Source organism: Cottoperca gobio, chromosome 16, assembly GCF_900634415.1.
Source record: "Cottoperca gobio chromosome 16, fCotGob3.1, whole genome shotgun sequence".
NCBI classification, from domain to species: domain Eukaryota; kingdom Metazoa; phylum Chordata; class Actinopteri; order Perciformes; family Bovichtidae; genus Cottoperca; species Cottoperca gobio.
The window spans coordinates 12,395,383-12,414,039 of record NC_041370.1 but is presented as its reverse complement, the minus strand read 5'-3'; the positions used below and the strand labels follow the sequence as shown (position 1 = coordinate 12,414,039).

The window sequence follows — 18,657 nt, the reverse complement described above, 5'->3', positions numbered from 1 at the left end:
TGCCTCACTCTTCCGTACAAATAATACATATTCCCAAAACTCTACCTTTACAGTAAATTACTTTCAGACCCATAAAGCAAAACCATTTGTATTAATCTGTGTCATAATTTCTTGAGGGATTAGGAAGTCTCACACACACAATCAGCCTGAGGAATTTGGATTTTATCATTGACCTTCCTTATAAAATCAACACACTAACATTTTGCCTTTCACACTTATCTGCCTATTTCCTTACCTAGGGATAAAAGCTTTTCATGATACACACATGCAATTCACAGAACAAGTTGACGGCCGAAGGCCCGGTTAACCTACGAACACTGAAAATAATGCCATGCAGCCAAAGATTTGCAACTGAGGTAAGACAATAAGAAACATTCAGGAACAAGATCATGCTCCGGTCTACATTCATAATGGAAATTTGTGTTTCATGTCAGAGAAATCACAGTGATTCCTTTTTTGTTTTGTAACGGTGTTCCAATGGGATTCTGGTGTTGAAGCAGTTCCCATCACAAAACATTACAGAAATAATATGGCCCTCTTTGGTTTCAACAGTAGTCTCTCCTTCTTATACATGTTAGTAATGACAAGCTTAGGTAGATAGATAGATAGATAGATAGATAGATAGATAGATAGATAGATAGATAGATAGATAGATAGATAGATAGATAGATAGATAGATAGATAGATAGATAGATAGATAGATACATTGGTCGGTAGGTAGGTAGGTTGGTCAGTAGGTAGGTAGGTAGGTAGGTAGGTAGGTAGGTTGGTAGGTAGGTAGGTAGGTAGGTAGGTAGGTTGGTAGATAGGTAGGTGGGTAGGTTGGTCGGTAGGTAGGTAGGTAGGTAGGTAGGTAGGTTGGTCGGTATGTAGGTAGGTAGGTAGCTTGGATGGTCGGTCGGTCGATAGGTAGGTAGGTTGGTCGGTAGGTAGGTAGGTAGGTAGGTAGGTAGGTAGGTCGGTAGGTAGGTAGGTAGGTAGGTAGGTTGGTCAGTAGATAGATTGGTCGGTAGGTAGGTAGGTAGGTAGGTTGGTCGGTAGGTAGGTAGGTAGGTAGGTAGGTAGGTCGATAGGTAGGTAGGTAGGTAGGTAGGTTGGTCAGTAGATAGATTGGTCGGTAGGTAGGTAGGTAGGTAGGTAGGTAGGTATGTATGTATGTAGGTTGGTAGATAGGTAGGTAGGTAGGTTGGTCGGTAGGTAGGTAGGTAGGTAGGTAGGTAGGTAGGTAGGTTGGTCGGTATGTAGGTAGGTAGGTAGCTTGGATGGTCGGTCGGTCGATAGGTAGGTAGGTTGGTCGGTAGGTAGGTTGGTCGATAGGTAGGTTGGTCGGTAGGTAGCTTGGACGGTCGGTCGGTCGATAGGTAGGTTGGTCGGTAGGTAGGTAGGTAGGTAGGTAGGTAGGTTGGTCGGTAGGTAGGTTGGTCGATAGGTAGGTAGGTAGGTAGGTAGGTAGCTTGGACGGTCGGTCGGTCGATAGGTAGGTTGGTCGGTAGGTAGGTAGGTAGGTAGCTTGGACGGTCGGTCGGTCGATAGGTAGGTAGGTATGTAGATGGATAGATAGATAGATAAACATGGGGATATGGGAAACTGCCCTATAAATATAGTCTGACCAACGGGAACGCTCCTGAGTTTAACACAGTGACTCTTGGGAGAAGCAATGTGCTCAGCAGATGAAGACGGCATTTAATTACCCCGAATTTTTTAAATCAGGGGTAGCGCATGTGTTGGAAAATCACAGGGTATGGGGCGAGTCCCATGCCTGCCATTTCATGGATAATCCATTGTTTAACATTTGGCTTGCTTTACTAATTTCCTGCAGATGTCATGTTGCCATCATCACAGGAACCTTTGCTCACTCTGCACCTCAGATCCTGACTGCTCTCAGGCCTTGAGCCAAACTTCTCTGTGGAGTCTGGGTTTTGATTTGTTTCTGCGGCTTCCCGGGGCACAGGAATCTGATCTGATTCAGCACTCTGATTGGACACTGAGGCTCTGTGTGTCTCCTGATTGGACAAGCAAAGCTCCTGCCATTTATTACGATTGGCATCTATCTCATCGACCATCGGCTGCAACTTCCTGTTGAGCTTCAGCATTGCCTTGGAGCGACATAGGAGAGTACAGTTGATATTAAAACTCACATTTTTATTTTTGCAATTTTTAAATGTTAAAAGTTTAACTTTAGACAACAACTGTTACCTACCTGGTAAAGGGGTCTACATATCCCATCTATCCACTCCAGTTGTAAGGCAGGTAGCTCATCTTTACGATTGCGGTCAAATATGGCCTATAGAAAGGTGATACTCTTCTGTCATCCATGACCAAAACGTTCATCATAATTGTTTAACAAAAAATATCACATTTACAACATGGTTTGAGTGTATGCTGGGAACTCTGTATGACAAAGAAATCTGTGTGAAAAGTGAAAAAGATCTTGGTTAAAGAAAGAATTTGAAAGATTGCTTACTTACCGCTGGGGTCAACTTCAGCTCAGACCTCTCTCTGTCCCCTTGTTCAAAGAATTCACTCGTCACCAACTCTGCAACCTTAGGAAATAAATGCCATCCATCATTATTTTACTTGAACATGACATAACATTTTGATGCCTGGGCTCAAAGCAAGAGAATGCATGCATTTTATTATATTTTGTAGCAATGAAAACTCTGGTATTTTTCGGGGAGAACATGCACATAACCGGAGCCTCAAACTGTCAGTTTGAAAAGGGTAGACCATGCAAACCAAGGTCCTCTTTTCGTTCTTTTTTTTTAACCAAATTCCATCTAATATGAAAGTAAATAATGTGAGAAACATCAAACCTGTTTGGATATCTTCCAAGGACGAGTGACTGCGCCCAGATCGCATCCTGTCATCAGCATGGACCTGTCGATGACATCAAAGCTCACTTCTAGCTACATGTTTTGCTCTTCACAGTTAAAGTGATTTTGACAGGAAAGTTTTATTTAGCACAAAGGTAGAAACCTGAGAACTTCTCTGTGTCCTTCATCTGTCCAGCTGAATTCTCCAGACAGGACGCACTCAAAGAACTTGGTTCTGCGCCTAACAAAGCAATGAGAAGACAAGTGTACAACTGTTAAAATGCTAAAGAATAAAGGCTGTTTTCACCACACAAGCTTTTTTTCAGCACACAGAAATCTAAAGCTTAATTCTTCTTATCAACCAATAATCTGTATTCATCTATTTCAGTCTTATTTTATAATCACAAACAACTCCGGCTCTGAATCCATTAAAAATACCACTTACTCAAAGTGCAAAGTAAGGTCTGTGGAGAGAATAGCCTGCTTCAATAGTTGCATCATGTTGCTATACTCCTTAGAGCAGAGGTTTGCAAAGATATTGTGACCCTGTGAGAAGAAAAAAATACAATAGCATACAGTAGGCACATACAGGAAAGCAAGCAAGGATGAGTAATAGTAGCTACAATGTCTCCCTATACAGCCAATGCATCGGTCACTGTCAAACGCAGCTCTCATTATCAATGTTAATTAGCAATGTGTATAGACTTTCTCTGTCCTCTGTTACAGAAATCAATAGAGAGCACATTCCCTATGATCAAACTGATCGTATTGTCACTGGAGGTCACTGCTGCCGCCTACGAATCTTGAAACTATTTCCAAAGAGGGATCAAACATGTAGTCATGGATAATCCGGTGCTTTTTATTAGGTTATATGATATCTTTCTTGGGTACATTTGTGTTGTTTTCTTGTTGAGTTCGGGCCATCTATGGACAGGCGTTGCAAACTAGCTTAAGGCTGTGAATGTGGAATTGAGCCATAATTGTACAGAGAAGAAAATAAACAACCCCATGACACCATGTGACAATAAAGCTATTTGTAACATGCAGCATTGTATTTGATGCTTCTCTTATAGTAAAAAGGATCCGATTCAATTTCTAATCTAAAATATCGCTTTAACTTAAACACTTGCAGCTCCTTGGTTAAGGCCAAAATACTAAAGGAAACTCAGACAATACAGTAAATGTCTGAATGACTAGATATTTTAAGAAATACTGGTCTGACCTCACTTTGTAGGATCATGACTGCATGGTTGAAGTGATGATGCTCCAGGGTGGCTGACGTCCCGTAGAGCAGAGCCAGAGCAGAACCTGTCCTGCGGGACAAAACAGAGCGGTGAAACTTTTCATCACCGATAAGACTGTTTGTCATCATACTTTAGGCCTCTGTCAATTACTTGGCTTGAAATGCGTTGTTGGTGCCTCGGTGGTCCAAGTCATGACAGAGGCAGCCGACCATCAGTGCCAGTATCTCAGCCTCTGACAGGACGTCCTGGAAATTAGCTGTCTGCCGAAAGTAAAGCAGATCGGCATATTCTTACCCATCCACTTAACAACAACCACAACATTCATTCTCTATTCATTGCCATTTAATAAAATGGGACAGGATGGGGTATTTTTAATCAGAAGGTAAATTGGATATTTAGTTTTTTTATTTGCATACCTGATCATTCAAGTGGACAATTCTCTTTGAGGCTTAACCCAAATATTCTTTGAATTTTCTCTTAATGATGTTTCTCCTGTGATGTTTTCTCCTGTGATGTTTTCTCCTCGTGATGTTTTCTTTAGCAACTGATAGTTGATAAATCCACTGAGACTTGGAAATAACCTCAACAACTTAATCTCATCGAGTGTCTGAGTTTGGATGGTTTCTTTTTCTGTGGAACTTTGCCTTTACTGTATTAGACAGTTTGACAGTATGGAGTGAAATCCAACAGAGAAGTTGTAGATATTGAAACTTACTGTGATCATAACAAACATGCACTGCGACACATTGAAGGCATGCCTCCAGTTGTGATACGCCACAGTTCGATAGTTCTTCCTCACTGTCAAAAGCCAGCGGCACAAAACCTACAAGAAGACAGATATACAGGTGATATACGTACATACATATACACTGTGGACTCCAGTGACAAACATATCACAGGACATATTCACCTCATAGTCAATTTTAAACTTTTGGACGACACCAAGTTCCAGAAACATCCGGAGTGACGCAGTGATCATGGCGTCATTGTCCAAAGAGAAGTCGTTGAAGTGAAACTCATCAATGCCTAACTCACTGCTCAGGGGGATCTTTGCTGCCTTAGGGAACAGAGGACAGAGCTGTCAATCACACAGTGCCAGCAAGGGAGGAAGCAAAGCACTAAAAGTTTTCAAATGACACTTCACCGTCAACCACTCACACTCAAACCGTTCAGAACGTTAGTGGAGTGATAATGTGCTAATATAAATGTTGTTTTCTCTGAGATTACCTTGAGTCTGTCAACTTCTACTTTAGAACAGGTAGCATGGTAGGACAACATCTGAAAAAATAATAATCATACAAAACAGTGAGATATAGGGAAATGATTATGATGCAGATGTAATGATATGGAGATAAAATAAATCCTAAACTAAAGACCAAGAACAAGTCTTAAAAAAGACACTGTTGCAGAAGATAATCAATATGTTCCAAGAATTTGAATGCAATCGATCTTTCCTACTTCTCTTTGTTACCTAATCAGGATCAAAGAAAGTACATCTCTGCTTTTAAAACCAATGTGTTGCTGTACTTTGGGTCCCCTGACAGAAAAGAAAAATCCATCAGGTGTTTAGAGAAACAGCAGGGATTATGTGTTGCCTTTGATGAGAGGTGAGCAGACTGGCACATGTATTTATCATGAATTATTGAAAGCAACTGAAATATTTATGGTAGAGAAGCAAACCATGTTTGCTGAGGATAATGTGACTGCTCAGGTTAGATATCGGCTAATGGAGCAGAACACAGATGGAGACGCTAGTGAATGTGGAGAGACTCTGTTATGATTAATCAGTGACACCACTTTCCTCATTTACTATTTTCTCATAAAACCATTTTGAATAGATTTTAATGGCGTAACAAAGATACGTTTTTTATTTTAGAGTATTTTATTAAGAGTAATTTAGATTGTTTTGATTTATTTTTGGTTGAACCCGAGTGGATAAATAGTATTTTTCATACATCAGTCTATGAAAATTCAGCTTGTTGCATATCAAGATCGCTAGTCTCTTTCATGCTAGTCTCTGTGATTGTTAAACTTCATTAAGCGTTTTTAATGTGCAAATTAGTTTTATTTATATGTACTGATGTTTATTTTTCATAGATACAGCTTATCTGGAGCATGTTTAATGCGATAAAGATTAAATACGGCTTTACAATACATTCATATACATGTCAAGTACAAGTAAAAATGGTAATTAGTGGATGATGTATTTCTGTAGTATATCTCTGTGATTTTACCTCGGTATTGATTTTGTCATTTAGATATGTCACATTGTCAGAATTATGGGAAAAGAGCAGGACACGATTAATAGAGAAAAGGTCTTGCAGACAAATAAATATATATAAATATCTTATGTCTTACCAAAGTGGTAGGGTTAGGGTAAAGAAAAGTAACATTTGTAAATGAATATGTTGCCGTGTTTACATCCAGTGCTACAGACTGCTTGGCCCACGTCTTCTTAACTTGATTGTACATCATAGTGTTGTTGATTCCAAGTCCACAGAATATCACAAATGCCTGAACACAAATAAAAAAACGCAAAGAAGGAACCTTAAAAAATTGGCATAATGTGTATCCAATGCAAGTTTTGATGGAACAGCTGTAATTAGAGTTTTCAAAAAAAACAAACCTCAAACAGTCTCTGATCTGCATCATTGAACGTCTTCCTGTCTAGGCGATTCAGAATTTGTGCAACACCTACAGAAAACACAGACACACACACACACACACACACACACACACACACACACACACACACACACACACACACACACACACAAACAAACAAACACATTGTTGACTGTCACATGAAAACCGCTTTCCCAGCAAGGAAAACATTGATTATTTCTGGTCAATTTACCTATTATCTGATGAGTTCGATTCCAGATAGGGACACATAACACTGATCGGATGTGAAACCCTGAGGCGTGGTCCGCCTGTAAAGAGACACAGTGTTTATGTTTGTTTGATAATTAAAGACCTGCCCTGGTCACATTCTTTCTGAGAATTAAAAATGAATTAAAACACAACATTTGCATTTGTTGGTGTTTGTAAGTGTGTCTGTGTCTACTTGCGGCAGTTACATTTGCAAGCTCTAATAGGTCTTATAGGGAAGACTATTGTGTCCACACCTCAGCATCGAAGCGTGGGTCCTGACAAACATCGCTGATGTTAACAGGCAGTCCTGTGGAAGCCACCAGCTCAGCAATGCTGTTATTGATCAGCCAATCAGAACACGATAGCTTCTCCATGCTGATGTGGCCAAAAACACAAACAGGAAACAATAGTCAGGTCCCTGCACTTAAACGTGCAACACAATAGCAGTAAAAATTGAGTGAGTTCCTTTTTATTACTAGTTTTGTGTTATGGATTTGTCTGAATGCACATTACATCCATATGTATCCATTGATGGTATGTGTTTGCTGTTTTGGCATCCCACTATAGTATCCCCCTAGAATGAATAATCATTTTTTCATGACGTCTCTTTTACCCGATGTCACGGTCCATTTTGCACAGGGGAGACATGAGCTCAAACGTCTTGGAGAACTTCACAACCTAAAGAAGAGACATGTATCATCAAAACCACCAGCAACGACATTTAGCAACAAAGATAGGAGAGTTCTGCACAAGGAAGGCTACATGGTTTAAAGGACAAGTTCAAGTGAATGAACCTGTGAGGTAGGAAAAACTTAAAATCTGATAAGGAGCCTCACGGGTGAGTCGATGTCTTCGAGGAGAAGCACAGAGCAGCGTTCACACTGCAGCAGGGTCAGCGCTCGCTGCATGATCTTCCTAACAATCTTCTCCAGGTCGGTCTGCTCCTCAAACAGGTCGTTGACCACCTCCAGCAGAGCCTGTGGCAACAAGAAAAGGACACTAAGGACTTATGTTCGTTACACATTGTTGACATATTCATGAAACAAGGTCAGCTTGTTGAAGGATGCAGTAGAAGTGTGTTAGCCATTATGTAATGGTAACAGCTTTTTAAAAGTTACTGACTAATGAAACACTGCTGTATAAATGTAAGGTATGTTGATGTGTCCACAGGGAAGTTGTTTTTATCAGTATTAAATAAGCAAAACAATTGTAATTCTACAGTGTATTCTCCAGTGGCTACAAAACAACCAAACATTTATTTGTAAATGCACAGTTTACATTATCTTACCCTACTCCTTTCATACTCCTTGCGAGACTCCGAAAACAACTTGGCATTGGAAATCGATATTCCACAGAATGGTAGATACATCTGCAGTACCTAAGTAAAAGTACCAAAAGGAATTGGTGAAAAGCATTCATAATAAATAATAATGTTAGCTGTTTGTATGCTAAACAAAAGGGCATAACACTGGGTAAGAGAAAAGGTGCGGGTGCGGGGAGGGGGTGGGGATAGAAAGTCGTAAGCTGCTTCCCTGCACACATTTCTCTCAAATAGATTCCCTGTTAATGAAGTATTGATTTAGAGAAAGAAGGCATTTAGTGAGACATCAAGGGCCCTAAAATGTCTAGATAAGCTGGCAGATCAAGAGGTTTTGTTTTCTTCTATTTTCAGTGTCTTTGTTGATCAAAAGCAGTCACTGAAGTTACTTTGATTTAGCAAAATCTTTTTTTTTAAATAGCCTTACATACTGCAAACTCAAAACTGTGTCTAAAGTGGATTTCTTTGCAGTGGAGGCCAAAGAAAAAACGAGAATAAAATGATTTTCCACAACTTTATTCTGCCACCTTGTGGACAAACTGTTGCATCTCAGTGCAGCTGATCTTTTGCGAAGGTAAATAAACATAAAGTACTTGTTGACTACAGAGATTGACTGCACCAGTATCTCTCTGTCTTGTACTATTTACCCAGAGTGAGTCAAATGAGTACTTCTACTTTTGTATTGCCTGGCTACACACTTAAACAAAAACCAGTACCTTTGTAGAATGATCAAATCTAACACAGGCAGATTCTAGTAAATTCATTCAAAGTGGATTGCTCAGGGAGCAATCGAAAGAGTATCCACTCAAATTGTGTTTCTTAATTGTGTGTGTATATTGCACAGCCAGACATATTTAATGCTCCACGCTCGAGTAAGAAGTTGACCTCCTCCCCTTAGTTTTGCTGGTGTTTTGCTTCCGAGGGAACACTTTCCCCTCTCCACAGTCATTAAGAAGATTCACAGTACAAACTCTGTTTTCAGCCGCATGGCTTAAGAGCTTCTGTGCAATAAGTGTTAGTGTGTGTGTGTGTGTGTGTGTGTGTGTGTGTGTGTGTGTGTGTGTGTGTGTGTGTGTGTGTGTGCGTGCGTGCGTGTGTGCGCGCGTGTGTGTTTATTCAACAGGAATCCAACTTTAACTCCATCTCTAAAATGGTCTTAATGGTCAAACCAACTACAATAATACTGAGGATGTTTAATAGCCAATAAAATTAATGTGGATGTGAGAAAATGCGCTGGCAATATGGAGCTGACACATAAAAGAGCCTCACCTTCTCATCGTCCTCGGTAAAGGGAGTGCCCATGGGATTTTTGTTGATTGCTTGTACAACACCTATGACTTCCCCATCACTGTTACAGATGGCCATACAGAGGATGGACTGAGTCTTGTAGCCTGTTAACTTGTCTATCTCATCACTGAAGCGGTGGTCCTGGAATAGTGGTCAAACTAAACAGCTTGTTAGACATACTGTATATCAATCATGCAAGATCCCACATTAACACACTCATATAGACTACATTGCTTCAAATATTGGGGGTTTACGGCCTTGTGTAAACAGCCCAGGCACAAATTATGGCGATTTACAGTTTGTTTTTACTATAAGCATGACAAACTATGATATCTCTGCCACATATCTACACTATTGCAGTAATAGACCTCAGGGGGATCATCATGTTGTCTTAGCCTCCCATGCAGCCCAGGGTCATGATATAATGATGTAGTAGTTTATAACATGAGACTGGCTTGTGGGAAGAATTATAACGCTTGCTTTCCTGCCTTTCTCTTTGACTATTATAGAGACGTTTCATTTTCCATCCTGACATAATTGAGGTAATTAGTCTTTTCTCCAATTCTTCTGGTTGAGCGACCCCTTTGAGTTGAGCGTTCCTTTGCTCAACTCACAGAGTTCAACTTCAAAAACATCTGATTAAATGTCTTCCATTCTTTTTGAACATTTGTGGATACTTGTTTATGTTGGAATGTGACCAAAGGGGCACCCCTGTTTGTGTTCATGTTTACACCCAATGGTGAAAATCTTCTGAACCCCATACCAGTCATAAATCATTCATCAATAGCTTTCCTCCCTGTAAATACATCTGCATTAACTTTAGTCTAAGTATAATAATATGTATTTATCATACACATTTACCTCATATGCGTTTGGGATATTTACAGTTTCCCCATGCTCTGCCACATATCCAATGATACCTTTTCCCCAAGGCACCTGCACTTCATTGGAGTTTAGGGTGCTGGATGATGGTCTGACAGTGGTTCCTGAGTGCACATCAAAGAATTTGGACACCAGTGTCCTCTTGTGCGCGGGTCCCTCCACAAGGAAAAGCGAACACCTGTCTGCATCCACCAGGATGCACCCATTGATCAGGATCTTATAACTGAGGTTTGTCAGGTCCAAATCATTGGAGATATCCTTCACCAACTCCAAGAAAAACTCCCTCTCGTTGGTTTCCTTAAGTCTATATTTGTAGTCGATGGCGCTGGACGCGTACTGGGGCACATTGACCCTGGACTCCAGCAGGGCGCTCAGGATGTGCGCGGTGGTCGGAGGCAGGGAGCTGGCTTTACGCAGGAGCGCACGGCGCCTCATGCTGGACTGGGACTCGTGTTGGCTCAGGCTCACATGCTCGTCGTAGGTCCGGTGTGCGGTGGTGGCTTTGGACCGGGCGAAGTTCCGTCGCAGCTCCATGTGGGACGATCTGCGTCGTAGTCCCTCTGGGTTGGTCGGCCAGAGTGAGTCCCTGGCAGCGCTGCGCTTCTCCTGGGCTGTGGTTGACACTTTCGACGGCTGATGCTCCTTCAACCATCTGCTAACCTGGTCACATTTCGCCTTTCGAACGAGATACTCCTCGAAGAGATCTGGGTGGCAGTCCAAAAACGCCTCAATATCCGAGAAGTCAAATGCTGTCATGGTGAAAGCTGCTGTAGAGACCAAATGAGACACTGAAATGCAACAGAACTAGAAGAGTTAGACGAGTGGATGACGGGGTGGTGCGGCGGCAGCTGAGCTTCTCAGAGAAGTGATGTCCTCAAAACATTTATTTATTAATCCCCCCTTATGAGAGTCTCCATCGTCTTCTTCCCTGAAACACTGGGAACAAAAGTGGTCCAACAGATTGAGTTTAGTTGAGACCGGATCGATGAGAGATGTTACAGCTGTCAGTCAAATCGAGATTGAGCTGTGTCTCTGGGGATTTCTGTGGAATACTACGCAGAGGTGTAGAAAAACACAGCGCCAACATATTCTCCTTAAAAACTGCAGGGCAGGCTATTCACTCGCTCTCTTTATCCTATACCACCAGAGACACTATGTGCTGGGCTCCAATCAAAACCGAGTACGATTTCGATGTTTCTTTTCCATTTAAAACGAGCAGGCAAGGCAGTTTTTTTTCTTCAGTGTGTAATAGCAGTAATGTGCTTGTTTGAAAAGGAACAGCTTAATTTAACAAGGAAAAAAATGCAAATTTTAAACAATGAAACACTCACACATTACTGCCTCTGTGGTTGTGAAGTGTGTATGTGTATGTATGTGTGTGTGTGTGTGTGTGTGTGTGTGGGGTGGGGTGGGGGGTTTGTTTTACCAGCTGGGCAATGCAGGCCTCTGACCCTCAGGTAGGATGTGGGTAGGATGTTTGGGGAAACAAAGAGTCTGATCTTAACACGCAGACCATGCACTGCAACAGTCAATGCTGGTGTCTTTGAACCATGTGCATCTTTCCCTAACCTTAACCAAGTGAATTTAGTCGCCAAAATTGAACCAAACCTCAACAATGCAGTAGAATCAATCATATCAATTATTTTGTCGCAATGTGGTTTATTTTGTAGATCACTGAGAAATGAATTACAGTAGTTCATTGTTCAGTATGAAGGCTTGCTGCACAGGATCAAAATCTAATTTTAAGACCTTTCAGTTTATATTGTAATTCTTACCAGCTACATGCTTACATGGTGAATATTCTCAAATCAAATTCCCAAAAAGAAAGTGATGCACAGCTAATCTTATCCTGCTACTTGTACTGGATTAAAAAAAAACAACAACACTGGGGCTGGACCTCTTAGTGGTTTGGGAGTATTTGCATTTTCAGGGGTCACTAGGGGACCCATGGGGTTAAATTGGTCATTTGCAACATGAATGGAGAAAATAACCAATTTCACATGCGTTTCCTCCTCTGTTCCAGAGGTAATTGGTAAGAACTGCAGATTAAGTTGAAAGTCAGTTGGTTTGTACAAACCTGTAAGCATCAACGTACATGTGCACAATAAGTTAATATTATAGGGAAATCACTGCAGGCTGGCACATTTATAATGCAGCAGCAGGGCATGTAATCTGGAGAGCTGTGGCTCCGCTGGGGCAGAGCTGGGTAATTGGTTACTGGACTTAGCTTAGGCTGCTTGATAGGAAATGGGGTGTTTTGCTGAGACTTTGGACAAGGTCTCTTGGGAATCCCAATTAAAATTAGAATGCAGAATATGGGTCTTGTGAAAGCCAACAAACAAGGCAAACCTTGCAGCTTGGAAAGCAGTCTATGTCATGTCCAAAGAGAGGCAGTTGCATTGATTATACTGTAATTTCTGCCTGTGTGCTGATTGAAAACTGGTATTTAGATGCAGTTTTCAGGTTTCTGATGTTTTAAAAGATGGGGAGCAGATCAGATGCGCTGTCCTCTTTTAGAGACCCTGAAAAGTAAAATGTCAATCACCTTCTCACTATGAGAAATGAAATCCCACATGAACACATTATATTCTGCTAAAGTTTGAGCTATTTCACGAAAGATTTCAGTATCTTTTTCTGTGCCTTTCTCACTGACCTTGTTATGTCACATTCCTCCAGCCACCAATTAGGATTAAGCTACATTTAAATTTGAATCGTATGAGGTTGGTGGGTATTTTCACTGTCAATAAAATCTAATCAAACTAATGGAGTTTGAGGATTAATACAAATTCTTTGATATGAAAAGTTTTAGGAACTCTCCTGACACACCGCTGTGTTTTTCTCCAAACGTCGGGGAAATCAATTTGTATTATGGTTACTTTTGTCACTTTTTACTTTCGTCAGAATCACAGGTGCCATCTAGAGTGATAATTTAGCCCTATTCATGCAGGCTCAGTCATGACAGAGTAACAGCACCATGGACAGCGCATGTCTAGTCGCCTACTAAATCCTAGAAGAAGATGTTCTACAAAATGAGCACGCAATGTCTAAATAAACATAAGAACAGGATGATCCAGAAATGATCATCTAGATTGTTCCTGAGACTTTCGTTGAATATGTTTTGTGGCTTTGTCTAGGGGCATAAAGTACAGTCTGAATGTATTACTGGTTCTATGTTGCGTAGGGATAACGACAACAAAACACGACTCCTGTAACCAAACACCACACACCGCACACAGCTTATATCTGGTGTCAGCGTGCACCGGCCGGACCCAGCTTGATTTCCATTCCACCCCGTGCTTAGTTGTATGAGTTCACCAGGCTGTGAACATGTAATATTATCAGCTCCACACTTGATGAATGGATGATGGGCATCCTGAGCAGTGATTGCCCTACTGGATATGAAAATATTGACATAATATGAAGAATTAGCACATCTTGAGCCCTAGATATTACCACCGTACATGACAGGGACAAAAATATCTTCAAAAGGTTACAGTTAATATGCTTTTTTTGTAATCTTAGCAAACACAATGTGTGATTTTGTTTCAGTTTTTGGTCCTACAAAAGCTATTTAAAGCACTCCTCTGATCACACATTATGTGCTGTGGGCTGGATTGGCCGTCGCTCAGTCCGGTCCCTATTGTTTATTGGAACAACATCACTCCGGCAGGAAATCAACCCCACCTCACTGGTCACAAGTGAAGACGAGTGAGTCCTGTCCCGTCAAAGAAAGCTTCGACGTGTTTAGTCTCATCTACTTGGACCAAGAAGACAGCTTCCCATATCTGCACCATGAGAATAAAAGAGACTTCTTCCATTTTTCTGCCATTCACCAAAGGCTGAAAAACTTAATTAATCCAATTGAATTCCTCTATACTACTGCCCAGGTAAGTGAACACGACAGTGTGTCTTAGTCTAAAATGGTATGAACTCAAGTGTGTAAAACTATTATTCATTTTATGAGCTAGGTTTTTTATTTCAATCACCAGACCAGGTATAACATTGATAATAATTATATTATGATGAATTGCTCTGAATTAACACTCTTGATACAAAACAACAACATTGATTCGCAGACAAGGTTTCACCACAGATGTGGCTTGATTCTCTGTATCTTTGCCCTCATTTACTTCTCCCTAGTGCTTCATCCTGCCTTCACCCTCCTCTGTTCTCAGTCAGAGCTCCAGCAGCCAGATGGAGCCCAAGTCCTCACTAAACCACAGCATCCCACCGGACTTAAATGGCCATTATCACTTTGGTAATGGAGGAGCCATGATATCCCAGTGAGTGTAAGAACATTCTGCGCAGAATTAAAAAATGTAACACATCAAATAGAACCTAATTATAGATTGTTGTTTTACCTTCACAGGCACATCACCAGTCAACATAGTTATAATAATACTGGCAGAAAGAATAATAAAGTTTGTCTCAATGACCAACTGTGAGTAGACATGAATAATCATACACATAGTCATTATTAACATGAATGATATAATTTATTTGATTTCTTTTCTCAGCATACCAAAGCCAACAGATATAAATATGGCGTGAGTACTTTCTGATTGACATTTAAGGTTTGTTGTGTCTGCCTCAAACTTTGATGCACTTCATCTTTATTAAATGTCCTCTAACAGGGAGAAAATGATAAAGATAGCAACTCCAAAAGCGCATCCCTATTCATCCCACATCTCCCAGTTTGCAATGTTCCCATCCTTCTGCTCTCCTGATGACCCTGAAACAGGAGTCAGAGCTGCCTCTCAACCTTTCCTCAACCCCCTCATCCCAAATAGTGCGGCGGGCGTTACACTCCTGAGCAAATCTATAGGTAAGAGGGCAACATGTTGTGGTAAAACTGGATGATAGAATAGATTCTAAGTTTTAACATTTCTTTATTTCTACGTGCAGGTAGTCCATACAGACATGAGGTTTTAGAGACACCCATAAAAAACAGGAAGAAATCTGTTACGTGGCCCGGAGATCACGGCTTCTTAGATGTGAGCAATGAGATACTGTGTGGCTTCACATTATCATTGAGGTTCTCCAATACATCGAATGACAATTGTTCTAACAACACCTTCCTCCAGCATACAAAGCCGTTGAAGGGAGAGAACCAGGTTTTCTACCCCACTCCTCCAAAGACAGTGCTGCCCAACCCTAAACTTCGTGTCTGGGATTTGTCATTATCTGAGCGGACAAGCAACATGCTGAAAAATCTGGAGAGGACACACTGGATCACCTCTTACCAAATGGACCACACAGGTAAGGAAACCTAAACTTGTGTTAATATGTTAGTGTATGTTAGACTGTACAAAAAGTGGGGTGGTAAATGAGGCTGAATCTTATACTTAATTCTATTTATGTATTTGTTTGTAAGGGACAAGTGCAGAGAAACATTGACAGTTGTCTTTAGCTAAAGCTCATTTCAAACACTCAAATAGACAAATGAAACAAACCAAACTAAACACAACATCTTTATAGAAGTACACACATAATGACGAGATGCTGTCATGATTACAGTTCTGGTTGTTTTCACCAGGACATGACTGTTGCAGAAACATTTTAAATCCTGAATCTGCTTTGAGCGAACAGGTAGGGAGTTCCAGAGGGCTGAGCCTTGAATTGCAGTTTGTGCAAAGGAAGTCTTACAGAGTCTAATTGTACAATTTCCCTCTGATATACTTCGGGTGTTAGTGGCAGTATAATGAAGTCTAGTTGTGAAAGTGTTGGGTAGAACTAGATACTTGAGACATCTAAATGTAAGTGTAAGATTAGAATATTTCATGAAATTGTCAAAACTGAGAAGATTATACTTCTTTAAGATATTGCAAAGATAAATCTTGTGGTTTCAGGTTTTAAAGGAATGTTAGTTTTGTAATGGCAGAGGCTGACCCCTGACACCAATAGGTTATGCAGAATGAGAGATGAAAAAAAAAAAATCATTGCATGCATAAATACCAAAGCTGTATTAAAATGATTTGCCTAAAGGTGTGAAGATCAACCCCGACAGTTGAACCTTGGCTGAGAGTAAAAAACAGTTCTAAAATACTTTAAATCCTTTAGCTACTCTCTCCTGTTCATCATCCTTAAGCTTCACTTTAAAAGTGTCTGTGATGGGATCTTCTTGGACCATCGCCTTGACTAAATGTTCTAATTAGTGACTCGAGTCAATAATAACTATACAAATTGACATGTGTTATGTGTTTCTCAAAATTGCCATATTCGCTGTGATGGGAATAATACAGCGATGAGGACTATTAACATCCATAATGAATAATTCTGTATACATTTTTGATATTTGATTTTTCTAAGGATCGGGGCCAGCAAATCCTCTAAAGATTGATGACTTCCAGGAAAAGATATGTGACATTACTGGGATGAGTTCACACAATGCACCACTGGTAAAATCCTTTAAAACGTTGCAGATTTTTACAGCCACATTTACAGTGTGCATCACTTATCCTAATGTATTCCTTTCCCTACAGAGAGAAAGGTCATTTCCTGTGTTTGTTCCCTCCAAACCCAGAGGAGGCTGTGGAAGCAGAAGAAGAAGAAGAAGAAGAAGAAGACAGGAGAGCACCTGCAGTCCTGATGCTGCTGAACTCATAAATCTATCTCTAGCTCCTAATCAAGACACTGACCGACCACAAGAGATCACAGCTAAGTATAATGAGGCACCAGATCCAAACCAAAAGTGTCATAATCAGTCGAAATACAGTTCTGGATCCACAGAAGCATGGAGCGCTGAGCCGTCCCAAGAGGTCTTACACAAACAACAAACTGAGAGCAAAAGCTTTGTGTATGAGGGCAGTGAGAGAGAAAACTGCAAATCAAGGGCAGCTTCAGAGCAGGAGAGGTTGGCAAAGGGCAGAGAGCTGCCGTGCAATATCTCTAACCCGTGCATCCTGCCAAGGCCTCCTGTCCTGCCTGGCATTCACCCAGTGGACAGAGTTGGGACAGTTGGTGGAGAAGCTGCAGCTCTCTGCCTCCTGGACCTTCAAAACTCATTCAGCAGGATGAAGGCCCATCGCAACTTTAACAGCTCTGTCACACGTGCTGCTGTGAACCTGAGGGACAATGTAGTCACAGGGAAGAAACATGACTTCCATGGGATCAACTGTTACTACCTGCATGGATAACCTAATGGACATTAATTCTCACATCCTGGAAGCAAGTAGTAGTTTTATTGATTTGAATCTTAAAAGCATAGCGAAGACCTGCACTTTAACCACTACTGAATATTTAATGTTGAACTGTTAAGACCACAGAGTTTATAGCATTGAGTTATTTTACTTTGAAAATCATCTTTCTGAATTTATGTGCTTTTAATTCCCCTTGAAATTTCCAGCAATAAGCAATCGAGCCTGAAAGGAATCCATCAGACCTCTGATGTTCAAGTTTAAAATGTTCAAGGATTTGTCTGATTTTAATTTTTAGATCAGAATCTGATCAATTTAAATATAGTTTCTCAATTGTGGACTTTTAAATGTTCTACCAGAATTTGTAAACCTTGAAAGAAAACAAGAAAATTCAGAGGGGGAAACGTCTATATCTTATTATTTCTTTCATAATATCCACACCGAGGACTCGCTGTAAAATATCTCATATGCTCACAATAAACTAGCTTGTGATTAAAATAATTCCTAAAACTGTTTATTTAACTCAGTGGTTGCTCAATGTTTTGTAAGTATAATAAACAACCAATTTCCAGCATTTTATAAATGTGCTCTTTGGTTCTAAGCATTTAATTTGCAATATTCATTAGAGCTCAGGGTGTATAATAGAATAATGGTCTTATATAAGACTCCCATAAGCCACAGCTGATAGTAAGCGTAAAATAAAAGGAACAGCCTTCACAGCTCAATTCTGTGAGTTCAGCCTGTCTGCACAGTCCCCCCCCCACCCCCACCCCCCCCCCCCCCCTCAATGTCACACATAGTCCACAGCACAGCATTGTGTTGGCTGTGTTATGGAATCCACCTCTGTGTATCGTAGGTGCTGCAATAACCTTCTAGCTCGCCAGTGTGAAAGAAAAAAATGCCTTTTTGCACGTAATCTGCTGCAGTCAGGCTGACTCTCTGTGAAAGGCTTTTTTGTGATGGAAAGTCCTTGAGCAGCAAGCCTGTAGCCTCGTGTGATATAACAGCCTCTCATTCAGACTTTTAGAAAAGAAGATGATAATGGCTCTCACAGAATAATAGACCAGTAAAATGTCCTTCTTGAATATTGTAGACAATCTTGT

At 40.7% G+C, this 18,657-nt stretch overlaps 2 protein-coding genes across 2 annotated transcripts; one reads left to right on the top strand and one right to left on the bottom strand.

Annotated features, from left to right (window-relative positions):
* Positions 1-1,461: 1,461 nt before the first annotated feature.
* pde11al (phosphodiesterase 11a, like) lies at positions 1,462-11,174 on the bottom strand. The gene is made up of 20 exons (XM_029451898.1): positions 10,398-11,174; positions 9,519-9,677; positions 8,220-8,309; positions 7,768-7,908; positions 7,545-7,609; positions 7,186-7,306; positions 6,915-6,990; positions 6,684-6,751; positions 6,479-6,571; positions 5,285-5,335; positions 4,968-5,114; positions 4,773-4,880; positions 4,208-4,317; positions 4,036-4,126; positions 3,259-3,359; positions 2,977-3,054; positions 2,814-2,877; positions 2,469-2,543; positions 2,201-2,284; positions 1,462-2,096 (listed from the first exon to the last, which is right to left on the bottom strand). Exons 1-20 carry the CDS (start codon positions 11,172-11,174, stop codon positions 1,806-1,808), a joined length of 2,790 nt encoding a protein of 929 aa, XP_029307758.1. The 3' UTR covers positions 1,462-1,805.
* A 680-nt stretch (positions 11,175-11,854) lies between these two features.
* On the top strand, positions 11,855-17,007 carry spmip4 (sperm microtubule inner protein 4). The gene is made up of 7 exons (XM_029451150.1): positions 11,855-11,875; positions 14,559-14,701; positions 15,053-15,243; positions 15,324-15,412; positions 15,503-15,677; positions 16,728-16,816; positions 16,942-17,007. Exons 1-7 carry the CDS (start codon positions 11,855-11,857, stop codon positions 17,005-17,007), a joined length of 774 nt encoding a protein of 257 aa, XP_029307010.1.
* Positions 17,008-18,657: the final 1,650 nt, after the last annotated feature.